The 27,282-nt window shown below is 42.2% G+C and overlaps 1 protein-coding gene across 1 annotated transcript in view; it reads right to left on the reverse strand.

Moving 5' to 3' along the window:
- LYRM7 (LYR motif containing 7) overlaps window positions 1-26,337 on the reverse strand; it is a 117,018-nt gene extending 90,681 nt beyond the window's left edge. The window contains exons 1-4 of the mRNA XM_069881158.1: window positions 26,308-26,337; window positions 25,790-26,134; window positions 22,508-22,550; window positions 21,772-21,842 (exon numbers count right to left, since the gene is read on the reverse strand). Coding sequence (XP_069737259.1) covers window positions 21,772-21,842; window positions 22,508-22,550; window positions 25,790-26,134; window positions 26,308-26,337 — 489 coding nt within the window. The remainder of the gene's footprint in view (window positions 1-21,771; window positions 21,843-22,507; window positions 22,551-25,789; window positions 26,135-26,307) is intronic.
- Window positions 26,338-27,282: the final 945 nt, after the last annotated feature.

Consider the following 27,282-nt stretch of genomic DNA (forward strand, 5'->3'; position numbering starts at 1 on the left):
ATGCAGCTGGGATGTCACCTGGACAGCACAACCTGACTATGGCTCTCTGGCTAGGAAGCTTGCTTCCTCTGCCTTTGGGAACTATTACCTGCTCTTGTCCGTTCTGCTGACAGAGTCTAGTTTTTTTACCTTCAGCTGCCATTAATGCCTGGTTCATTAATGAGCTATGGATACGCAGCCAACATTCATCCATCCACTTAGCCAGACATCTGGCAGCTCAGGAGCATCTGACCTCTCCTCCATTCTGGACCAGGCAGTGTAGGCAGGTGCCTCCATGCTGCCCACACAGATGGACCTTCTGGACTTTGGCGTCTTAGTCAGTGGCCTCCCAGGAGGAAGTAAACAGGCAACGTGAAAAGTGTACTCGACACCAAATAAGCACACGATGACACTATTTGAACTCCACAATGAACTTCCAGTTCTGGCAGCATTGGAACGGCTGCAGAAACTCTGGACATTAGTAAACATGCAGACCAGGTGTTTCTGTGAAATAGAAGTGCTTGGTTTGTGTAAGACTTGGGCTATGAGACAGCTAGGGAGGATGACCAGATGAGCAGCTAAATAGGCAAAATCTGGAGCAGCTTCTGGCCAAGGGCATAGTAAAGCAGGTGGGAGCATTTTCCAGGGGACAAGCCCTGGGCCACGCACCTCCAGTCAGCTTCCTAGCTCTGAGTATGGCTTCACTGATGTTACGTGCACTTGCAAGTACCCTCCACTGCAGACAGTTGACAAGTGTTTAAAAAGCAGGAAGAGGAAACAGATGGAAGCTTTAGATTACTAACTTATTTTTCTCCCCATTAAAGAAAAACCTGATTTACCTGCACCACATATACTCATCTACTCTGAGTACAAAAGTACTTCAGCCAGTTGGCCTTGACATAATCACACTTCTGATGTTAATTCTCCTCCTTAAAAACACTGTTTTATTTGCTCTTAAGCATATTTTGCACTACAAAACCCCTTCCTATTCTTTTCCCAATACACTCCAGACTAAGCTAATAACACAATCAAGATTGCATTCTGTAGAGGCAGAACTACTCCCTGACATTTCAAAGCAGACTCATGTCAGCTATTCAATGACCTAAATGAAAATCAATCAGAACAGTATTTTTTCCTCATAAAAGCACAAACCAGAGGGTATATGGGGCAAGTACATCAAAAATCATTCCAAAACAGACTAACTTTCAGGCTCTAATATCAACCCAACCAATGGATCAGAAGAAGAAGTTATACACTGCCACTGACTTCCTCCCCAAACTCTCAGTTCTGCAGCTTTCAGTTCTACCAACAGTACACTGTAAATGCTTTTGCTTTACACACAGCAATACTACAGTATGAGAAATATGCCACTGTAAGGCAAAGAGCACATACAGTTGTAAATCTGCTCTGCATTTCTATCCAGGGCAATAAAGAGGAAGATCTAAATAGCATGACATTATTTGCTCAATTTACCTTCACAGACACTGGGGTAATTATTAACCTTCTTGTTGCTATAAAATGGTTTTTGTACACTCAACTTGCAGCAAAGCTATCTGCTTCTAAATTTAGCACCGTTTGAAAACCAGTACTTTCTATCACAATACCAGGTGTTCAGAAACAAGATGTTTTGAGTGCACATTCAACTGCCGTGCTTGTGCTATCTGGAGTCTTAACTACCTCCAACTTTCATTAAACAAGACCTAGCACACTGTCCAGCTGTTCTTATTAGGTTTGGTTCCCATGGCTGACAGGAGAGCTCTATTCTGGACTAGCAAGTAGCTGCCACAACAGCCCAAGACCTTCCCAGAATACCCTAACCCCTCAAAACAACCCCCTAAACAACTGCACCTCAATTCTCCCCATCCCACAACAGGGGTATTTCATTCCTTACCTCAGTGCCAGACAGCAATTGCTGCTTACTTCCTATTAGCTTTCAGCTACACTTTTTTTCCCCACAGTGTTACTTCTGCTTTTGAAGGGCTCTTATCTATGAATTATAGTAAGAATAAACTACCCTACTAACAAAGAACTCAGAAATCTTGTTCTGCAAAGGAAAAAAATAAAAAAACTAACTAGGAACATGCTGGCTACGGAACTAGATTTGCCATTTGGGACGTACACTGTGTCTACAGAAGGAAGAGGTTGGTGCTCGGTTATTCGAGATGCGATTTCATGCATAAACATTGTGCTGTACTGAATCCATTTCACATGTGAGCACCTCAGGAAGAGTGGTATGAGGGAGAGCCGACTTTCTCAGGCAGAGAAGCAATACCCACACCAGACAGAATTTTGAGCAGACTACAGAAATGAATTCTGCAAATTCCACATGATCCAGACCCTCCTAACCTCAGAGCACGGTCCCTCACCTCTCACGGGCTCTATGCCTCACCCCTCATACGGCTGTTGCACAGGCACTTCCACCCATTTCTGGATTTCAATGTATGTCTTCTCACAAAGCTAGGACACTGAAACAGCTCCATGATGCTAAAGACAGATGGCAACACTTTGCCTGGCAAAACCGGGCAATAAACATTTATTAGTTTCTAGAATTCTGAATGTTAGTATTTTACATTTTTAGGAGCAGGCATTTGAAAGGACAAGATAAAAATACGGCGTCTTTTCATATAAATGAAGAGGTGTGTTTCTCAGCATAATTTTTTCTGAACTCTGCTCACCAAAATCTGATATTGCCATGAATGGTCTGCCTTGAGAAAAAACACTGAATATACACTGGTGATAACTTCAGTCTGTGGCGAATTTAAAAAAAAAAACTTTCTACACATCTGTATTAATATATGCTTTCATTGCATTCTAAAAATGTAAGTACAAAGTTACCTATTCAGACCATTTCACGCTGAAACCACAACATTCTTTTTACAGGGAATCTTCTCAGTTATTGAATTTTGCTGCTTAGAACAAACATAACCAGTGGTCTTTTGCAGGACTGGCAGTAATAAAACCTGTTGGTCTCATGAAAAGACTGGTTTTAATGCTTCTTTACGTGGGAAGGATTGAGAGTAGTAAGCAATGTTAGAATAATACAATGCAGTGGCTGCAGTATCCTCAGATACTACTTCTAGACTAGACATAGGAAACTGTAGTGCTCACATGGTGAGTTATAGTATGATACCTATCAAGTTTTAGTAGTGTCTTTAGTTTTGTCTACCGTGCTTCGAAAAGTTCTGCAGTATATTAAGCAGCTCTTTGACAAAACAATCTTCTTAAAAATCCCCTGTGATTACAGCAAGTCTTTTCTTTAGGTCAGATATTAACATAGTAGATATGCAGCCGTTATACTTATCAAGGTTCACATGGCAGGCACGTGACAAGCAAATATCATTACAAAAATGTGAAAGAAAAGATTTGCCTTCTTTGCAACAATTAACCAACAATACAAGACTAAAACTGTGCCAGATAGCACTGCACTTCTTATCTGTTTATTAATACACAGGCCTGCATAAATCATTAGAATTTTATATTTTATTTTGAAAGGATTTTCAGGTGACATAACAGGATTTTAAATTGCCAGATTTTTGGCTCAAGATACAGACTTTAAACTTAACGCTTGAGACTACAAATAAGAGGCAAAAGCTTTGCAGATGAGACAAGTTACACAAGAAAAATCAGCTAAAGAAACAAAAAATGGTTTGGAAAGAAAGCTGACTTACTAATTCTGACTGACAGAAGTTACCCGCAGAAACAACATGCTGTTTACTGGTGTATTTATTGTCTAGTATACGCTCCTGTCAAAAAAATACAGTTCTTTGCACGATTGCTTTTGCAAAGCACTGTTAAGTCAAAAGTAGATTTTTATTTTTAATCAGTCAGAAAACAGATAAAGACACAGTTAAGTCATTAGATGACTTGTGGCCACTAATATGCTCCTACTGCTTTGAATTTAGCCAAACTTTCAGGCTTCTTTTGGTTTTTTCTTTTTGTAAACTAAGGGGGAGGCCCCCCTGAAGTTTTAAAGATTGTTGTGTAGACACACGCCAGCTACACCAAATACGGCCTACTTTAGAAATTCTAGATACAGACGGAAATGGTGATAAACGGGACTGGTGGGTCTACCAGTCTGAAGAGGTCTCTACAACGCTGCTATCCAGTATTCTACACAAAGAGATGTCAATGCCATGATGAATGACAATTATGGTCTTTAACTTGGAGTTTGTCTTGTGATCTGGTTTTAAAACAGGTATTGAAATTTCACTTGAAGAAAACAAAGTTATTTGGAATCTGAAAGTTTTTCTGATGATTAAGCAAGCACAGTCTTAAAAGTAGGCTCTTTTGTTTCCAGGTAATTCAAAGCTGTACAAAAAACTTTATCACCTCTCCCCCTTGACTTTTTTCTCCCTTTATCAAAGGATGCTTTTCCAAGCTCCTCACTTTTCAAAAGTCCAGATACAGGAAGCAGGACAAATAAGCACCTGGAAGGTGTGCATGGTTGGAGGAGATAACACATGACTTGCCTTTTACCATTATTTTCATTATGCATGACTTTCCAAGTAAAGATATATAATACGTTCCTTTCTTCTTAAATAATTTAATCCCAGCTTTGTAGATATTTTCCCTGCTTCACAATCTACCTTAACATTTTTGCCACGCATGTATTCTACTTGTTTAAACAAACAAACAACTCTATTGATCTTGTCCATGTATGTATCTAGCTTCTTTAGGATTATGTACCTAGTACAGCTCAAATCTTCAAGGAAGAAAACTACGGGAGCAATAGAGAAATCAGGAATTTAAGAAAAGTGAACCCAAACTAATAAACACCTTCCTCCTTAATCCTTCCCTCACGATACTTGCATTATTATGCTGCTGCTAAGGCTGAAACTGATATTAGTTAATGATCTGTGCACCTTTCATCTTTCTGCCAGTATCTCACACAAACAAAAGCAATTGCCTCCAAGGTGCACCAAGCTGCCAGATACTCAGTCTCTAGTGTTTTTCCTCATGCTGCCTCTGTTCTCCCCGCAGCACTGTGCTGTGAAGCAAGCGTGTCAAACTCTGGGAGCAGTGGGGATAGCAATATAGAAATATATTTATATATATCAGAATATATAGATATATATATTTATATATCAGAATATATAGAAATATATTTTTATATATCAGAATATATATATTATTATATATATATTACTATAGAGATATATATCTCTCTATATCAGAATATAGAAAACAAAATAGAAAGAACAAGCCAAGCGACCCTTTTGGGCTGAGTCTCTCCTCCATACAGTGAAGGTGAAAACCAGCCTTTCAAAGTGATTTGAATGAGGTGTTTATTGTTAAAGAGTCTTTTTAAACTTATGCTCCCACATTTTTTGTTGAAAGAGGTGGCCGGGCTTCCCACTCCTTCCCTGCGTCGTCCAGGTCTCCCTCCTAGTCCAGCACACTCTTCAGATGTTGCCCCTACCTCCTTCTTGCTTTCTCATCCTTTTCTCAAGAATATCTGCACTTCTCTCCTCCATGCACACATATGACGAGGAAAAAAGATTCACTAAATATTGCATTTTGTAATAGCCAAAATAGTAGCTACTTACAGCAGATGTTAGCAGCATGAAATAGTATCTTATCACCGTAAGATAACATAGCAATGAAGTTACATTCTTTTTCCCATTTGGGGCACTTCAGCTCATTGTCACATTACCCAGCAGTATTTGCTCATCCACACTGAATGAACACTTGGAAGTACAAAGACCTAACTCTGGAGAATTTGGAGGGATTATTTACAAAAAAACACATTTGTAAACAGCAGTGGCAATTGTGGTATGGATCAGAGGCATTCTGTCTCCAAGCAACCTCTCTTACATTATTTTAGTTAACCGCTTGCAAACAGGTAAGGATGGGAAATAAAAACCACATACATAAAACACTGCCCTCTTCTTTCTGACCTTCCGACCTAACAACATACAAAAAATCCTATAATTTGAGATCCAAGACATTCCCAAATATTCCACAGGTGCCTGAACTTTCCCTTTGCACTTCAAAGCAAGAAAACAAATGCACCCATAGTGAAGGAACATGTTCTTCCTAGTTTTCACCTTCAGTTTTCTTTTATTGCTCAGGCTGAGGACACAGCAAGTGAGGGAACAGGCAGAAGAAAAAAAGAAATAACGAAGAAAGCCAAGAAATCAGAAACTTATCCCCCCTTCAACCAAGCCCCAATAAATCTTGCTTGAACAGTTCAAAATAATGTATTCTACATTTCCGCTCAGCTCCTGTTCAGGACATTACTGCCTGCGTAGCAGAGTCAGTGGCAGAGAATGTCCTCCTGACTTTCAGTAGCCCCACATCAGCTCACCAGCCGTATCAGCGAACATCCAGGAATCGTCAGTGCTGCTCCATTTACTCTGGGCTCTGATTTACAATCAGCTTGTAGCACAGACATTAGAGACTGCACGTAGGAGGTGAGAAAGCAGAAAAAAACCCCACCTGTATCGATCTTGTCAAAATATGGTTACTACATTTGTCAAAATACTGGAAAACAGGGCTTTACCTCCCCCTTTCCTCCCCAAAAAGAACTGTCAGTGGCTCACATGTAAGGTCCAGCATGAAGACCAGATATGGCTGTGATGCTTATACACTGGATAATCAGACACTTCCCCGAAGCCCTCTTTGTCTGTCCTTCAGGCACAGATTTTAAGGTATTCATTTTTCAGCCTCTCAAACAAACACACCCACTCTCTTCCAGACACAGAGCCAGAACTGGAGCTGAAGAATCACTATCCACAGCTGGGTAAGTAAAGTAGCCTACTGTGTTCACATCAGTATTGTGGTCCATGTTTATTCACAGGACTTCCCAAGCAAATAGACAGGATAGCTGCATCTTACAAATGAAAGATTTAACATTCATTTCCCTAGAATACATCCCTCACAATACGCACAACCACGTTAGAGGAACCAAAGCAAACCTTGCAAACAGTCCCATGAATATATATATAAACACACACACATTTGAAAAACAAGTAACTGGTTTCTCAAACCACTGCTTCTTTACGGATTTTGTGTATATACACTACAAAATCCAGCTGAACTGAATTCCTTCACGCTTTTTAAGGAGTGGGAATGAATTGTGCGCTCAATCAGACTGCTGTGAACTCTCCAGGAAATACACTATCAAGTTAAGACACTACAATCACCAAAAAACCCCAAACCCCAGAATCTTTACTAACTGTTACGAGAAAAAATTTACAATGGTGTGTTCAATACCAGAAATTCCAGAAGTCCAAGCCAAGTAGATGGTTAAAAGTAACAAAGACGCTGACAAATCTTAAGTCATTATTTTATCTACGTATTAAAAAATACACAGACAGATTTCAGTTTACGGATTAAAATAACAAACAAAGGAAAATGCCCCTAGGAAGAATAACAGGCATATGGATTCTTCTAAATACTACGCTACTGGTTTAATTTGTTCATCTTTCAACACGGCCACCCTCTGCTGGGAAGTTGCACTCATGCTTTCCTTCAGGTCCTTGTTGCTACGGTCGCAGCTGCACGTCCGTTCCCACTGAAGCACATGTCTTAGGAGAGGGGCACTAAGGGTTTCATTATGTGCACCTCAGAGCAGGCACAGCAAGGCCAGAAAAGAGCATTGACCCCGCTCCCCCAACAGAAAGCAGGCAGGCAACCCCTGCTGCTCCATCATGACTATTTACAAATGGATGAGCTAGAGAAGATATCCCATGCCCTCCCCAAGGAGCCTGCCAACACCATAGGTGGCTCCATTCCCAGCAAGGGTCTTCGGAAGTCTTCATCTCTACATTCATGACTTGATGTGAAGATTGCACTGCAGTTTGATTTAAGAACTAGTGAAACGAGAGGAGGGATTTATATAACCAGTAAGAACAGCCTCCGAAAAATTTCTCATCTTCCAGAAAGAGTTTAGAAAAGTTTCTGGCATTCTCATGAACATACAAGAAAAGGACACAATGATGAGATCGGCAAACCGTGCTGTTCATTCACATTGATATACAGCTGGATTCACTCCAGAAACACATTGACATAGTTGGGCCACTTGTGAAGGGGAGAGGAATATGGGCGGTGTTCCCAAATGGAAAATTCAGGAAAAAAAAAATTAAACAAATTTGGAAATAATTAAAAATTCATTGTTTCTCAGACTGGCTCTGGTACCGTCTCACTTGTAAACATCGGTGTATTATCAGCAATTTCCTAGAAAGAAGTTCTTTAGCAGCTCTAGCATTAGAGAAAAGAAAACAGATAAAAACAATTGCTTTTCACTTTGGACTCATCTTCCTCGGGGCAAAAAATTCATTGGTGAGCAGCAAAACTGAATGGAAAGGACGTGGCACCAATGGGTGGACTGACAGGTCTAGAGGCACTGGATTGTTGTGTCACCTGGCGATGGTATCCCACGTCCCGAGCAACGGCTTGTCACTCGCTCACTGCTTGTAGCCAAGCGAAGACTCTTGCAGGGGGCTCATCTTGGCACCCCAGCTGAGCAGTCTGCTTGCCTTGGCTGGTCCAAGAATTTTCTGTGGCCCTGCCTCAGGGAGCCAGAGCATCCCAGCAGGGGCGCTTGCTGCAGCAGAGGTGAGCTGGGAGGGGAAACCTCACCCCTGGGAGCTGGGAGGGTTTTCTTCTTGTGGGACCTGGGCATTTCTTCCACCTGTCTCCAGGGCAGTCAACAAATGCGGCCTCTCTTCCTCTCCTAGCATAACACCCCCTGCTGCAGCAACAGCAAGAGGGAACAACATGAGCTCCACAACTCCCCCCAGCCCACGGCAGGAAGGCAAGAGCATGGCCACAGAGCTGGAGGACTGCTGTCCCATCTGCTTGGACAGCTGGGAGGAGCCCAGCTTTGCTATGCCATGCCTCCACCGCTTCTGCTACACCTGCATCCTGCGGTGGGCTGATGATAAGCCCGAGTGCCCCCTCTGCAAGAGGAGGATCACATCTTTAGTGCGCTCGGTGCGAGTGGACGATGACTACGTGGAGCATGTCATCGCTCCACCCGCAACATCAGAAGTCATCGTCCGCCGGCGGGAAGGAGCTCAGGAAGACTCCGCTGTCCAGGACCTCCTAGTCTACGCAGTGGCAATTGCGCAAGAACTTTTACTTCGCACTTTGCAACGGCGGGCAGCAGCCAGTCCTCCGTCCCCACTGTCCTCACGGCCAGAGGAAGGAGTGTCCCGGGAGGAGCCAGCAGTGGCCATGCCCACACCCAACACTTCCAGCCAGGGCAGGGAACGCTCCCCTGTGAGGCCACGGCGGACCCGAAGGAGGAGAGCCAGCAGCTCGGAGGACGCTCCAGCCAACAAGAGGCCAGCACCACGCCCCTGATGTTGTATATATGTTCAGCTACTACGGCTATTCAAAACTGTTTTCTTGTATATATGTTAGACACAAACTACCCATAAAGAAGTTAGTTAGAAATTAGTTAGTTAGTTACGCATAGGAGTTTGTTAGAAATTTTATTTCATAGAATCATAGAATCACCAGGTTGGAGGAGACCCACCGGATCATCGAGTCCAACCATTCCTATCAAACACTAAACCACGACCCTCAAGGCCTCGTCCACCCGTGCCTTAAACACCTCCAGGGAAGGTGAATCAACCACCTCCCTGGGCAGCCCGTTCCAGTGCCCAATGACCCTTCCTGTGAAAAATTTCTTCCTAATGTCCAGCCTAAATCTCCCCTGGCAGAGCTTGAGGCCATTCCCTCTTGTCCTGTCCCCTGTCACTTGGGAGAAAAGGCCAGCACCTTTCTCTCTACAACCTCCTTTCAGGTAGTTATAGAGAGCAATGAGGTCTCCCCTCAGCCTCCTCTTCTCCAGGCTAAACAACCCCAGCTCTCTCAGCCGTTTCTCATAAGGCCTGTTCTCCAGACCCTTCACCAGCTTTGTTGCTCTTCTCTGGACTCGTTCCAGAGCCTCAACATCCTTCTTGTGGGGAGGGGCCCAGAACTGAACACAGGATTCAAGAAGCGGTCTCACCAGTGCCGAGGACAGGGGGAGAATAACCTCCCTGGACCTGCTGGTCATGCCGTTTCTGATACAAGCCAAGGCGCCATTGGCCTTCTTGGCCACCTGGGCACACTGCTGGCTCATGTTCGGTCGGCTGTCAACCAACACCCATTGGACTCAGCCCAGCGGTCCAGCCTGTTCAGATCCCTTTGCAGAGCCTCCCGACCCTCCAGCAGATCAACACTTCCACCCAGCTTAGTGTCATCTGCAAACTTGCTAAGGGTGCACTCAATGCCTTCCTCCAGGTCATTGATAAAGACATTGAGCAGGGCTGGACCCAGCACTGAGCCCTGGGGAACACCACTCGTCACTGGCCTCCAGATGGATTTCACACCCTTTACCACCACTCTCTGGGTCCGGCCATCCAACCAGTTTTCCACCCAGGAGTGTGTGCGCCTGCCCAGGCCAGAGGCTGACAGTTTCTCAAGCAGAATGCTGTGAGAAACTCTGTCAAAGGCTTTACTCAAGTCCAGGAAGATACATCCACAGCCTTTCCCTCATCCAGCAGCCCAGTCACTTTGTCATAGAAGGCGATCAGGTTAGTTTGGCAAGACCTGCCTTTTGTGAACCCGTGTTGACTGGGCCTGAGCACCCGGTTCTCTTGCATGTGCTTCATGACAGCACTCAAGATCACCTCCTCCATGACTTTCCCTGGCACTGAGGTCAGACTGACAGGCCTGTAGTTCCCCGGATCCTCCCTGCGACCCTTCTTGTAGATGGGCACAACATCAGCCAGCCTCCAGTCCAGTGGGACTTCCCCAGTCTTCCAGGACTGTTGGAAGATGATGGAAAGGGGTTTGGTCAGCACATCCGCCAGCTCCTTCAATACCCTGGGATGAATCCCATCCGGCCCCATAGACTCGTGGGTGTCTAGTCGGGCTAGCAAGGCTCTGACCACCTCCTCTTGGATCATGGGAGCCTCATTTTGACCCTCTAGATCCTGTGTTTGTACACAGACGGAACGACTTTCTTTACAATTAAAGACTGAGGCAAAGAAGGCATTAAGTACCTCAGCCTTTTCCTCATCCCCTGGGAAGTACCCTGAAGTCTGTTCATTGCTTCCCCTTTCCTTCTTGATCATTAATAGAGGAGGCAATACCATGCTTTTCCTTCTTTGAAGGAAATGAACGGTGGCATGGTTTGAAGTTCCACATGGAATTCAAGAACAGGATTTAGATATGGTATGTGAAACTGAGCTCCTTCACTGGTGTTCACTTTCGCATTCAGCCTGCTGGGAAGATCAGATTCTGTAACTTCATATGAGCTCTTCTCTGCCTTGCAGCTCTCTAATTTACCATATTTTAAGTATCTCAAGTAATTTCACTCTCTAGAATAGGGTTCCTTACCTACTTCGTACCTATAGTGATCTAATTTGACTATGTAACACATGCACATTGTGTGCTAGCTCTTCTGAATGGATACGCATCGCACATTGGAATGGAACTACAAATCAGAACACAGACAGAAGTACTGAATAATTTGTGACAAGGACTACTAATACTCAGCCTGGGCTCTCCCAGAGAATGGGACTCCAGCATTCAAGCAGTCCCAGGGCATTTGTCCTTGGCATTCTCACTGCAGATAGCACTTCATGCATCATGTGGGCTCGACTCATTTTCTTTGGAGACATCATTATTCATGGTGGTAAAAGCCAGTTACGCTCTTAGATTTCTGTCTTTGCACCTTCCTTAAAAAATGGCAGATTTTCTCCTGCATAAAATCACATAAGAAAGTAGAAATATGATTGCAAAGTACAGTGTGTCTAAGAAGGGAGGAGTTACATACAGGTTTTTCAGGATGCCATATTTCACATTACATAAGCTCAGCCAATTTAAGGAAACTATTAAAGAATATGACAGTACTTTCAGAAAGGAAAAAAAAAAAGTGCTTTATGGAACAGAACTCCCCAATCTCTTAGAGATACTTTAAATGTCACTATAGCTATTTAGAAGTCTAATCATAAAACTTCAGAAATGAAAGACCTCCCTGGTTGTATATTTTTCTATATGTTCCAGGGAAAAAAAAACATTTTTAAGACCTATGCAAGATGCATGCAAGAAGCTGACTGAGTCACACAATTAAGCTGCACTGCAGTGATTTGACCCAAGTTTAACAATGAAGGAACTAGAAGGCAGTCAGATACAAACACAGTTGCTGCGAGAGACAACTGTAAAGAACTCTGACTGTCTGAACAAATAGGTGCCTGAAAAGAATAAGAGAAGACCATAGCTTTGCACCTGTGTTACTTCAGAGTTACTCTACAGGATTAATGCAATGATCAGAAAGTGGGAGCTGCAGATAAAAATTAAACTAGAAAAAAAAAATCCTCCATTAAACAAAAGTTAAAAAACAATATCTTACGTGACTTTTGACTTTGCCCCTAAAGTTCATGGCATGAATGCATTTCAATTAAACAACAGAACTAAAACTTTTCTTTGCCATTGCTCTGACATCATAGATCAATTACTAAATCGCAAATTAGAGTCATAGAATAGATAAAAGCATAGTGGATGAAGTCTAAATGCTTTCTGACACAGGAAACTAAAATCCATGAAAATCTTACTCAGAAAAGATGACCCACGTATCAAGTCTGAAAACCATATACTACCTTTACTAGAGATTTTGTGATTTTGAGGATAGGCAGAGCTTTTCTGTGGTTGTATCCCGACATGTACATGTGAATAGTCTGCTAACGTGCCCTAGTGCACTGTCCTGCATCATTGTCTTATAAACCGTCAGTCTGAACCTCAAAGCACTTAAGATAAATAAAGAAAAATATTAGGTATTCAAGTATAAGGGGCTTTTATGGTATGTTCTATTCCAGCCTAAGACGTTCACGGAAATTTTACGTTCGTCACTTCTGTAGCTGCCAGTGAGACAAGTCAGGAAGGTTTTACTTCCTGACCCATGATTGAAGCTTCCTGCAAACACTCCAGGAGCACGTACAGAAAGGGCAGCCAACAACTTGGGAACACCCATTGCACTTTATTTGTTTCTGCCACAAAAATGAAAAACACATAGTTTCACACTGTGGGAGTTCTCTTTTGCTTCCTGCTTGCCCAGGCTCCAGGAAGGATCACTACTGACTGACACCACTGACCTCAGAGAACTGCTGCATCTTCCCCACTTAGTCTTCTTTCATTAGCTCTCATCCATGCCCATGCCCTCTTCCTGCTGCCTAAATCCCTTAAAGCCCTTATGTTTCTTCTCTTTTCCTCTCTGTCTGCCTCCTGAAACAAACAACACCACCTTTTACCCGCCCAAGTCACCCCTACATCTGGTACCCAACTGTACGCCTTCTCCCCCTTCCACCCACCTCCACAGGGTGGGGTTTTTTTGTTCAGGGCTTTTTATGAGTTTGGGAGGTTTTTACCTATTTATCTGATTGGGCTACCATTTCCTTCTTCTTTCCACCCCGCTCCTGGCAGAGTCTCAAGGACAAAGATTCTCCATCCCCACACCCCATTCTCATTTGGCCGTGAAACCCTTCTTTTTTTCACAGGGTGACTATATAAACACTGAGGATGCTCCAGGTGTAGAGTATTAAGAAGCAAGCCAGAGGAGGAATCACAGGGCCGGTGGGGGAGGCTGAAGCTCCTGCTCCCACTTTGAAATGCCACTTACACTGCTAATTACATATTCTGAGAGTTAATTGATAAGTTTTGCTGCAGCTGGTTTGTATGTTTAATATACTTAGTTGCCTTCTAAGACACAGCTGTTGCAGGAGATATCCTGAAGGGAGTCTCCAGACATGGTTGGATAATAAAAAAAAACCAAAAACCAAAGAGCATTCTTTGAAGATTTCTATGATTCTTTGTCTAAAACTAGTATATATACCCACTGCTTTTTTAAGAGGTTATGCCTTTTTTAGAAGGGCATCCAACTCAGTGCTGAATTGTAAAATAAAAATATTATTGCCTTTGCCGCAAAGATTTTGTCCTTTTCAATATTTTACCAGTGAATGTGTGTTTCTCACAATACGCAAGTAATAAAACCATTTCCATTTCACACACTTCTTCAGGGTAAACTGACATGCAGACTCCTTTCCCCAAGCTCTCTGGCAGAAAAAGTTTACTAGGAATAGTGAAATCTGAGCTGAAAAACACAGTTGTGTTCATAGAAAGGAAGTGCACTACATGAAGGATAAGCCCAAACATGTCTGGTATTGTCAGTGTTACCGATAACTCTGAAGTGTTTTCAAAGGAACATGGGGGAAGGGAGAGAGAAAGAAGGAAACAAAGCATCACGTTAGCCATTTACCAGTACTTAAATGAAATTCAGGATACACTGAGTAGTTTCAGAGTAAAGCATCAAGTTTGACTACTACTTGAATTAAATACTTCATATACGGTGCTCAGAAGCACAAAACCCAGGGTAAAATAGAAAGATATTTATTACAGAATACTCGAGAAATGAAATAACGCTTTGCAGGCTTTGCTTTCAAAGGGGATAACTGTGCAATGTTCTACATGGTACAGCTCTTTCTGAGGAAGAAGCATGGGCAAGACAGCACGTGCTTTTACCTAGCAGAATCCTTCTCCACAGTTCATTTGGATTTTTAGACACTAAAGTGTGAAACAGCAAAGAACTTACAGGTCTCTAAAATAGAAGCTGCCGTACAGAACTGAGCTCATAAGAAATGAATCCTAACAGTTAAACCCTGAAACTACTGCTCGTGTACTCCACAGGATCGAACCCTACATAAACACGTTGCAATTGTATCATCCACTGAAGGCGAACAGGCATAGATCTGTCCCAGAATTTTGCTGGAGCCAAATTCAGCCGATTAAAAACACTGGCCGTTCACTTAAATTATTCAAGACCACATCAAAGCACATGCACTTGATGGCAATTAGAAAATATTGAAGTCAAGCTGGACGGGCCCTTCAAAGCCGAGCAAAACAACACGAGCAGCAGCATATGACACTAAATTCCAAGTTAAATTATTTAAGCCATGAAAGGTACCGCACAAAGAACAAAAAAGGAATTTTGTCATCTTATTGGAGAATTAGGCCCTGGAGATCTATTTACAAGACTTACACACTGAACAAAGAAATAGGAAGGTGAAACCGACACGAATTATCAAATCCATCCAGAATATGCTTTGGTAAGAAAATTAGGGAAGGAAATCTACATAAAGTATATATGGCTGCATATACCACAAATACCAGAGTCTGCTGGGGAAACAAAACAATTTAATGCTGTCAAAAACAATCCAGTAACTTAACTGAAGATCATAAAAGTACACCGACCTCCTGTCAAAGTTACTCCAACTTTGATATGAATATTAATCAATCTGTTTTTATTATAAGCACAAAGGACATTTGCATATCATAATTCTGCCGGACTTCTTATGAGGGGCCCATCACCAAGGAGAAACTTGAAATGCTGCTTAGAATTCATGAGAAGAGCCAGAACATCAAATCTACTTAAGATTGAAAACCCTAACAATGCCTTGATGGTTATGGTACCCCACAATGAATATTCATAACTCTGTCACCTACCTTTAGCTCAACATTTAAAGTGAAAAGTAAACTGACAGTATTGCTTATCTAATTTTCACAACTTCGGTTACTCTAGTCCTTTCTTGAAGCCGCAAATGATTCACTGAAGAGATCCCCAATTCTAGAGAGCAAGGAAGAAGGGGAAAAAAATGGTATAATTAACCCTTACAGCTCCTAATGCAAAATATTTTATAAATAACAGCAACATAACTTTATATTAGCAGGAAGGAGCTTCCTCAACTCCTCCCCCTTGCAGAGCACCACCAACGTCAGAAGGGCTGAAGTGCCGCCATTTGTGAACGAATTCAAGGATTAGAGGCTATCTTGTTCACTGCAGTATTAGAAGAAGCCTTCACTGACTTGTGCACTCTTAGGTGCTCTTTATCCTTACTCTGGTATGTGTACACACTGTTTAAAATACTTACATTCCTGCCTAGGAAAATTGTGGCTGCCCCCTCCCTGGAAGTGTTCAAGACCAGGTTGGATGTGGCTTTGAGCAGCCCGGTCTAGTGGGAGGTGTCCCTGCCCGTGAAAGAGGGGTTGGAACCTTATGGTCCCTTCCAACCCAAACCACTCTATGATACAGGCACCATTTTTTTGTGTGCATGTATACGTATGACATAGTTAAAAAAGTAAATATGGAGCATGGGGTCAAAAGCAGAAACTTCTTAGCTCCCTTTGCTAAATTCAAACTTTAACGTTAACAAGGGCTGGTGGAAAATCCCTAACCAGATGTATATTTCAACATTTTTTTTGTGCAAGACTAGTTAGATCATCCCTCTAGTCATCAGCTTTTACATCACGGGCAATACCAGGTAGTTCAGGAAATAAATGGTTTGTGATAAGTTCCAAATAAAAACGTTTAACTTGGCAGTTAAATCTCATTACACGTGAGACGTTTAGCAAACAAGTTTGTTATTGAATTATTGCCCACGTCATCTGCTACCACATTCAGCAGTTCTCAGTAAAAGGAAGGATGGATTACAAGTACCGTAGACAATAACAGAAAGGAAACACACTCCTGAGAGCTGTCTCTGAGCAACAAAAAGAATCACTGCTCTAGGATTTGCTGTTGAAGTAGCAATGGATAATTTATTGGTGTCAAATCTGTCTTTAAAACAAAAACCCACCACAATGCACAACACCCTTGTTTTCAATGAGTATCCACCCATAATGATAAACCCTCATGACAGCATTCATATAACAGAAATGGCCTTCACAACAGACAAACCGAGAGGAAAGCTGAAAACTTCAAACAATTCAGTCCACATTTCAAATGTTCACGTGAAACAAGGTAAAAGTAGTAGTAAATTAAATTTTATGCATCTTCTATACCAGGTAGGGCAATGTTTCGTGGACACTGAACAAGGTACACAGTGCAACACGCTTCACTATCACAACGCTTGGGCTCCACATAAACCAACCATATTAAAATAAAGCTGATCCTCAGACAGAACAGCTGAGCAACCAGCTTACAGCACATGACACTGCACTGGTTGCCTAACGAGTCCAATAAGAAAGCAAATAAAAATCCTTAAAGTCAGCAAGGCAAATATGGTTTCAGAGTAGGCGCCCATTTCGTAACTGAACTGTCACCAAAAGTTGGCTGTCTTCTAGTCAAAGACACTGTGGATGATATCTGCTATATAGACAGGAGAATCAACTATTTAATCTGCAGTTTAACGTGGACTTCCTCACTCATACACCACACAACTGAAGCCAACGTGTAGAAAGATACATACTAGTAAATTTTACTGAGACAGGACTGAGACAATTCTGCATTATGAGATGTTAGCACAGTCTACACATTAATCAGTTACATAACATCCTAAAACCACATAGAAACTGCAATCCTGTACAAGCCATTTCAATGTGTAACAATACTTACACAAATGAAGTAACAGTAGATATAATAATATCTGTATTTATAACTTGTAAGCCAAATGCTTTCCTCCACAAAAAATAGACTACATGGAAAATAAATGTATTACTCTTTCCTAAACTGTAGCATTAGAAATCTAGGGCCATGCTATAAGACCTGCAGGATAGAACAACGAAAGGCATCTTTATACAAAAACATTTTTACAAGTCAGTTACAAGCAAGATCTGGATCAGTAGTTCTAAGTCATCACGTCAAAGCTATTTAGAGCTACAGATGAATGAAACCTGTAGACTAAACCCACATCCTATTGGACAATTTAATTCACAAAACTGCTTCTATAAATGGTAGACTCCTGGCTTGAAAGGCTATTAAATGAATTGGCATAGACCACCAGCCAGCAGAGTAAAAGGGCTGGTTGCAGGTATGGCCAAGGCACGCTTCTCATCAAGCTGTAACCACTTTCTATGAAGTCTGGACAGCATATTGCAGGTTCGCTCACGTAACTCATTCATTAGCAATGTAATTTATAAACAGCCATTTTCTAAGTGTTAGCATTTGCATGACAATTTGAAGCTTTACAGTTGTCTGAAGCCTTGTTTTCAGGGCTAACAATTCAGTATACTTCCTGTATTTCTAAATAATAAATGTACTGATTCAATCTGTCACAAAAAATTGCTAAAGTTGCCATAGTAGCAGGTGATTTCATCATCATCCTGACATTAACTGCTCAGATGATTTATTTTACTTAGTTTGTCACAGCTTAAAAGTCATATTAGCCTTTCTGACAAGTTCAGTATAAAACCTATGTATGGAAACAAAGATGACAAAGTGCAAATCAATATGGTTAAGTGACACATGAATTATCTTAGAAAGGTGAAATATATCTAGTAGTACAGTGCCCCTACTGCAGAGAAACACATTCTTTTAGAGAACTTAAATACCAAAGACGTCTGTTTTCAAGGAGCAGCTACTGAAATGTCATAAGCACGAATGGACTCAAGAAAACTAATGCTGTTCTTACCAAGTATATCAAATTCAGAAAGAAAACCGTAAGATGTTACGGGGCTGCACTAATAAGTTTCTTTCTAATTACAGAGAACAAGTTAAAATTTGAAAAAGAACTTGAAGACACTATATATACAAAGCGTGAGCTTTAAAAATGCATTTGTGTCTTAAAGAAAAGTAGTTTCTAAGCTAAAGAGGTGAAGAGTTTACAACAGATGAAGATTTAAATAGCCTGCAAACACTCAGTCCTTCCCGCTGAAAAAAAATAAAAATCCCAGACATTGAACATCAGCAGTATCACCAGGTTATCTGTAAAAAAATTATAATCTAAACTTTATATTTGGTTTCTTATTCTTCAATAGAACATCTGACTTTAAATCATTTCCAAACTATTAAAAGCAGAAATGGAATACATATATTTAGAAAATATGTAAGTTTTATAATATGTATATTTAGATCTATCTTATGCTCTTTATCTAATATTCTTTCTCACATTATATTTTAGCATACAACCTAAATCTAGCAGTGTCTTTCACTGCACATAAAAGCTTGATTTTTCATACGGAAATGGCGGAAACAGGGTAATACTGTCAGGGGTTTTGGTGGGAGGAATGTGCATTTAAGAGTATGCTTTTCAGAAGTAGGTACTGTGTTTTCATACCTGCCAGCACAGACTGTGAGAACGTGACGTGAATAAATTAACTGATCTGTCAGATAACTTTTTTTTTTTCATCAAAATTTCATACAAATTACACCTTAGCTGTCTGCTTTAAATCACACAGGAGACAGATCCTATATGTAACACTCTTTTAAGCTCCTCCTGACTCCAAGTTCTTCCCAACTCATCAGAAATCAGCCTGTCCTTTCTCCATAAAGGGAAGGAGCTGTGTTATGCAGGATTTCCTCCAGCAGCAAAAACTATAGCACAAACACCTGCAGTCCCAATGAAGAACTTTGCCTAGGTCAGAGTGCCATGAAAGGTACAGCACACCTGTAAACCCATGTGGATTTGTGTGCCTGTGTAAGTAACATTCTTTCCGAAGTACACTGATATCCCGGATCTTATAGGAAGGAAAAGTGATTTCCTTCAAGGTCTGTACCTTCAGAAGTGAAAGAAAACAATGTCTGAAGCTGAAGAGTTTTCCTATCCTCTACCACACAGTGGTATGCTGAACATAATAACTTTTCTTGTGTTTGACTGTAAGATAAAAGAACTTCAGACAAAAGAACTTCTAAACTAGGAGCCAAAATTGCAGAATTTGATCAGCTTTGCATCAAGGGCATCCTTGCGTCACAAAGTTTCCAAGGAATAATCTGAGGCTTACATTGTCAGAATAAGGTTTTGGAAAAGAGAACTCAGTCCTTGAAGAAAACACTCATCTCTGGACAGTGTACATGCTGCATTTGCTAATTCTCTTCAGGCAGCTGCTACTTAGTTGGTGGAAAAAGCACCTCCAGATACTCTGGCTACTACACTTAGAAGTACACTGACTGACTAGCCAGTACATGCATGCTGACTTGTTACCTAACTGCTGCCACTCCTAACAGTTAAGGTATCATGTTATAACTTTTTTCTTTCAAGGAGGGCATTAAATGCATTATCTACTAACCTCAGTATGTCAAAATATCTGTGTAGAAACTTCCTATCTTTGAAACCTCCACCTGTCCTGGGTAGCAACACTAGTCAGCAAGCCTAAACTACAGGTTTGGGCAGAGAAGTGACATACAGACAAACTTTGGCCCTTTCTATACCCTTACTTAGTTTTCAAGTTTTTTATTTATTTACTGAACCACAATATTTTTAAACATTTTATTAGCATGCAGCTTTACTCACGTATTTTGTCAGAATCTGTGTGAACTGCCTGAACAACAGAAGTTCCAAGAATTGCTTAAACATCTGAAGCTACTTTCAGAAGCTAGTAAAAGGAAACAAAACCAAACAACAAACAACACAGTAATTTAAATTGTATATAACTGTTCCTGAAGGTATTTTCCATACCAGACAGCTATTCAAATAACAAAGCTGGTCAGTTCTGTTATTCAGTTAGTTACTCACTACCTATAAACACCTTTCACTTTGGGAATGCACATTTGGCTGGTGAACATTCATTTCTTTAGCTGCTGTCAAAAGCAGAATACTAACAACTCTTATGCAAATACATGCACAAATTCTCACAAACGCTACGTGTCATTCGATTCAGTCCCTCTGCATCCAAGTCTATTCAGTCTGTATATGTATGCATACATAATAAATATGACAACTTCGGTGATGTCCTACCATTCTGCAGTTTGTGATGAAAGTCTAGGGTTTCTTCCATTGACCCATTTCCCCAAACTATCAATTAACCCGTATTAAAAAGTTACATCTATGCATTTTGTAAGCTGCCATTCCTAACAAACATAGTGTTCCTGTACATCTCTAACAACAAGAACACACAATTTAGCACATCAGACACTGGCAAGACAAACACAGGAGGATTACTACTGGGGCCGGCCTGATAACAAGTCAAAAGTGCTACAAAGTCCTAACTAAATACTCAGAACTGTTTACATTATTCTCCCATAGCTAGTACGATACAAAGGGCAGGATGGAGGCACTGTCTTCCAACTACTGTCCCACGACAATGTAAACACAGTTGGTGAAAATGATGAACAACAAGGATTAAACTATTCACTCTGTATGGAAGTTAAGAACTAAAAATATCTAAAATACGGAAGCTTCACTTCTGCTTTCAACAAGCTTTAGAAAAATGTCTCAGTAAAAAGCGCTAAGGTAACAACTATGTAAAGTTAACTTGTAGAGTGAACAAACAGAATGTTCTACTCCTTTCAATGCACGATGAAGAAAGTAGCAGCAAAACCCCTCTACATTAAAAACATCATGATCATTTGGCTGTTTTCTACACCCCACAAAAAAATGCTGCCTCGCTTGTGAGAAGGAATCAAAATAACTTCTCGTGTCTGCTAGTAACTCAGCAAATCATTACATTTCTCTGTACCTTTCTGACCTTGCCTATACAATAACGACCAAGTGCACTGAAAATGACCACAGCTCAGATACATACATGTACGAGCATAGTATCAAAATACTTACATGAAAATACCAACAGTTTTTTCCACAATGTTATTACAGCCTCAAAATAAGCATATTGAACTACCAGAAAACAGTTTCTCCTTCCTTATGCATTTTGGTATGCGCAGAATTCTGCAACATATTATCAATACCAATGGAGGTATCACTGTATTTACAAACAAAGATCTACGTAAAAGCTTTTTTGAACTCACCTGGCTCTCCCAATGTCTCAGTAAGTACTAACATTGGTTTAGAGATCCTTTAAGAAATAAGCTCCTACGCTCCTATGCAAGCATTCTTATTCCAAGTGGAAAAAAGCAATGGAAACAATAAGTACCTCATTTATCTTGTCTTCAGATGTCTCATCTTGGTTATTTCTGAAGTCTTCATTTATCTTTTGTCTTGCAGCTAAATGAACAAAAAAAAAACCTGAAGTGCAAATAAAAAGTGTAGCTTGCCTTGTCACAGCCTCAAAGCTCAGAATCCCAGGTCCTTTACAGCATCTGTCTCGTGCTCTGTCTGAAACATTTTAATAGAAGGTGCTATCGCTCAGGTGATACCACATCTTAAATTCACTGGTAGAGGCGTAAAATCATGTATCTAGCATTCTGAGCTTCAAAAATACCGAACACACAGAAACCACAACTAAAAGTTGCTTTACGGCAAAAGCATCATTTACCCCCTAAGGAACAACTGAACATAAAGAAAATCTACTGAGCAGTTCCGTACTGTTTAAACATGCTTTGGCTGGACTGAAGAGAGCAGCTAAAAAATAAGGGCGGGAAGGGGCAGGCAAAAAAAACCCAAACCAAACAGGAAGATCATCAAGGTTCCAAAGAGAGATGTTTTCCTTAGGAAACAGAGCCTTGAGTGCTTCAGTCTTAACAACCATGGGTTTTTTTCTTTTTTTCAAATGAAAGGATGTTTTGTTACGTATACAAAAGTTTTCCCAAGGATTCTTTAAAAAATGTGGAAAAGAATAATTCAAAGGAAGAATTCTCTTTCAGTATATTCAGAGAAGAAAGTTCCACAGGAAGAGAGGTAAGCATCCACCACACAAAAGCATATCTCACCTTCAAGGGGTCTGGTATCATTTTTAAAACTTCTCGCTGGGTTCTGTGTAATAATTTAAAAAGCTTCAAAACCTGTCAATAAAACAAGCACAGAATTAGCTTGTCCGCTAGCAGGATTCTTAGTTGAAATTAACATGTTAAATAACATGCTGCTATTTAAAAAGTGCTGGTTGATCTCTCATGATCTTTCCACTTAGTACAAAATTTGGCATGGAATCAGTATCTAAGATACTTTACCTCTATTCCCAATCAAGCAACTTGCAGCCAATACAGATGGGAGGAAATCAAAATCCCAGAGAGTTTATAGAAGCTTCAGATTAATCTAAGATGCTAAAGAGCACTAGCACTATGCTTGTTAACAACCATTTGGATTATGTGGAACAATCATGTGGCATCACGGGATTAGAATCCTGAAAATACAGTCACATAAACATATATATTGAGCCAATATCAAATAAACACAACAGAGTTGGAAAAATTCCAAGTCACCTGCAGGGACTCTCAAGGGCACATCACTGGATAGTCTCCGAGTACAAAAAAGAGAGAAATATAAATGGGTAAAGCGTTCTGACACTTAGAAGCCAAGATGAGAAAAGTGAACACCAAAAGGATCTCCAAGAGTACTTTAACTATTTCAACAATTATTTTTCATGCCTCTGTATAATACTTGGTCATAATATTTTACAAAGCAAAAAACCCTTCTCTAAATATAACTGCCAGATCACCAAATAAAAACTTCAGTAAAAACAAATACTCAAAAAATTACGATTTACAATGTACAGATGACACACCTCAGTATGCACATGAAGCAAAACCCCTGAGACTCACAGCTCCCCCTCATGTGGTTTTGGCTGTTTAGTCATACAAACTGCAATGAATGACAGAAGTCCTCTAGTCCTTGGCAGACAAAAAAAATCATCTTCACAACAAGATAGTTTTTGAAGTTATGCCTAGTACTACCTGCTATGTTTTGGCACCCCTAAAAGGCACAGTTCCACGCACTTAATAACAATTGTTTTCTCACAGTTAGTATTCCAAAAGTTTATTAGAATAACACAGAGCAAACACAGAGCTGTTACGAAGAGATGACCATCTTAGAGGCATCCTCTGCAATTGTGAGCTACAGATGCAAACAACTGCCATCCTAAAAGTAAAAGGTCAATAAAAACATTCTGGCAGGGCCCTGAAAAAAGCGTGACCTCTGCTTCACATCTGCCAGTAACAGAAACAGCAAACAGCTCTGGAAGCTATTACCTTCAACATCTCCAACTATTCTCTCCACATTTTGAGATATTCCAAACCAAGTTCTCCCCTCTGCCCAGCGGGCCACTTAGCTACATCTTGAGATAATTCATCCTGAAGTGTGTACACACAAAAGACAGCTCTTAGGAAGAGGAAAAAAAGACAAGAGAACAGTAAGAACACGCAGCTTGCCAGTTCAGTACTGCTTCTTTAACAAAAGACGACCACAACTTCAGCAATATTAAGGAAAAGTTTACAAATAGGAATGAATTCAAATCTCACTTCAGCAGGTGGGTTAATCCGCGTCCTAATTTCTACTGTAATTTATGATTAAGAATCCTGTTGAGTATCTGCTACTCCATTACAGACATGTCTGGGAAGAGGATAAACTGGTGTGTTCTTGATTTCTTCTGAGTTCCAGAAATGTTTAAGTGAAAAAACTTCAGTCACTTTTACAAGAATTGGTGCGAGGCTTGACAAGCAGTTAATTCAATCTGGGAGGACACATATGAAAGAGAACATGGACTCTGCTCGCTTCTTTTCAGCTTCTGTGTCCTTAATAATTAGCAACTGAATGGCACCAAGTTGCTTTTAACTGCAGCCTTCCCAAGATAGCTGGATCTGTGGAAAGCATACGGACAGGATGAAAAGCCAGCAAATAAATTTCTTTTTCTGCAGAGACATTTGACTGATTTGGAGAGGGCATCCAGAAATATTTACACCACTTTACAAACACTGAAGTTAACGTTGCTAATTGTTTAGAGGCAAACACATGTATGGCGAAAGCTGAAAATGTGCTTTATGGTTCTTCTGACCTCTTCGGTCAATAATTTTCAAGCAGCTTCCCCTGCTCTTTGCACACTATTGCAAATCCTTCCTGAAACAGAACAGTTATATCCGATGGACGAAGAAGAGACCGAGAGAAGGACCTGGGGGTCCTGGTGGATGAGAAGCTGGACAGAAGCCAGCAGTGTGCGCTAACAGAACAGAAGGCAAATGCTGTCCTGGGCTGCATTAAAAGAAGTGTGGCCAGCAGGTGGAGGGAGGTGACTCTGCTCCTCTACTTTCCTCTGGTGAGACCACACCTGCAATACTGCTCTGGAGCTGTCAGGACAGAAGAGACGTGGACCTGTGGAAGCAGATCCAGAGGAGGACCACCAAACTGATAAAAGGCCTAGAACACCTCTGAAGAGAGGCTGAGAGAGCTGGGGTTGTTCAGCTTAAAGAAGCTTCCAAAGTGACCCTGTTGCAGCCTTTCAGTACTCAAAAAAGAGGACTTCTAAGAAAGCTGGGAAAAAATGTTTTAGCAGGGTCTGCAGCAAAAGGGCAAGGGGTAAGGGTTTTAAACTAGAAGGCTTTAGACTACATACTAGCAGGATTTTTTGTTTTTCTAGGTGGTGAAATACAGGCACAGGTTGCCCAGAGAGCTGGTAGATGCCCCATCCCTAGAAACATTCCAGGCCTGGTTGGATGGGGTTCTGAGCAACCTGCTCAGGGTGAAAATGTCCCTGCTCACTGCAAGGGGGTGGGGCTAGGTGACCTTCGTGGTCCATCCCAACCCAAGGCATTCCATAATTCTCTCTGAAGCACGATATATTAATGCGAAGGCGCCGCTAAGCTCTACAGTCCCCTAACGAAACACTGAACTCCCCCAATACCTCAAGCGTATTAGCATCCCTATTACTACGCTTCAGAACACTTCGGGACCAGGGTTCAGGTCCCCGTGTAAATACCCTGTACTGTAAATACGACACATGCAACTAGCACTCCCATCTTTGTCTTTGCGTCTTCCCATCCCGGTTCACTCTCTCGATGCATCTGAAGCTCTACCTGATCACCAGCTCTCAATGTGCTCCCTTTTTCCACAACTGCCTTTGCACGTGAACCCCTACTTTCTCACAACTACCTTGGAGTTTTTCCTGCCCCAAAAGCCTCTGCCCGTTGACGCTATAAACGCTCGGCGCTGCTAGGAGAAAAAACCAAACCAACCCAAAGCCCAAAGCCCAAAGCCCAAAGCCCAAAGCCCCGACCCGCACTGACCCGCAGGCAAAACCGCCCGCAAGCCCGCCACTTGCACCTGTCGCCACTGACAGCCCCGCAGACCCGAGGCGGGGGCGCTGCCTCCCCCGCAGGGGAAGGGCAGGGTGGGCCCCGCCGTCCCCGGGCGCTGCGGAGGCCCCGGCACCCGCCGCCGCCCCCGCGCACGCGCCGCACTGACCCGCCCGCGGCTCCCCATGCCGCCCGCTTCCGGCCCGAGCCGCGGCGGGGCCGGACGTGGCCGTCGAGCGCCTTCCGGGTGCGCCGGCACTGCCGCCCCGCCGCGCGCGGCTTCCCGCTCCCGTGGTTCCGGGCAGCCTTTGCCTCCCCGCCGCCGCGCTCCGATGCCTACGGGGGCTGGAGGGCACGAACGCGGCCTGATTGCTCTGGGAGACAACCAGGAGCCAAAAGAGCAGCTCAGGGTTGTCGCACCGCTGACATGAGAAGCAGTTACTACTGCAAAAAGTGGAATACTTTGATTTAAGCTAAGGCGGAGTTAAGTTTCATCAAAGTGTTTGTACTTCAAAAGTCAGACGGAACGTCCCTCTCATCGTGTGTTTTTGCAGTCAAGCAGCATTTTTCCAGCCGCTGCTCATTCTTTTGAGATGACGACCTCCTGTGTGAGATTGTGTACAGAAGAAGCCAGAAGGGTTAAGGCTCAGCTAGAAATCAGATTGGCAAAGTCTGTGAAAGATAACAAAAAATCCTATAAATACATAAATAATGAAAGGAGGACTAGGGAGACCATACAGTCCCTATTGGACGCAGAAGGAACAACAGTGACAGGGGATAAGGAAAAGGCTGAGGTACTTAATGCCTTCCTTGCCTCAGTCTTTAATTGTAAAGAAAGTCGTTCCATCTGTGTACAAACCCAGGAGCTAGAGGGGCAAAATGAGGCTCCCATGATCCAAGAGGAGGTGGTCAGAGCCTTGCCAGCCCGACTAGACATCCACGAGTCTATGGGGCTGGATGGGATTCATCCCAGCGTATTGAAGGAGCTGGCGGATGTGCTGACCAAACCCCTTTCCATCATCTTCCAACAGTCCTGGAAGACTGGGGAAGTTCCACTGGACTGGAGGCTGGCTGATGTTGTGCCCATCTACAAGAAGGGTCGCAGGGAGGATCCGGGGAACTACAGGCCTGTCAGTCTGACCTCAGTGCCAGGGAAAGTCATGGAGGAGGTGATCTTGAGTGCTGTCATGAAGCACATGCAAGAGAACCGGGTGCTCAGGCCCAGTCAACACGGGTTCACAAAAGGCAGGTCTTGCCAAACTAACCTCATCGCCTTCTATGACAAAGTGACTCGACTGCTGGATGAGGGAAAGGCTGTGGATGTATCTTCCTGGACTTGAGTAAAGCCTCTGACAGAGTTTCTCACAGCATTCTGCTTGAGACACTGTCAGCCTCTGGCCTGGGCAGGCGCACACTCTCCTGGGTGGAAAACTGGTTGGATGGCCGGGCCCAGAGCGTGGTGGTAAAGGGTGTGAAATCCATCT

The sequence above is a fragment of the Phaenicophaeus curvirostris genome, chromosome Z, assembly GCF_032191515.1.
Source record: "Phaenicophaeus curvirostris isolate KB17595 chromosome Z, BPBGC_Pcur_1.0, whole genome shotgun sequence".
Taxonomy (NCBI): domain Eukaryota; kingdom Metazoa; phylum Chordata; class Aves; order Cuculiformes; family Cuculidae; genus Phaenicophaeus; species Phaenicophaeus curvirostris.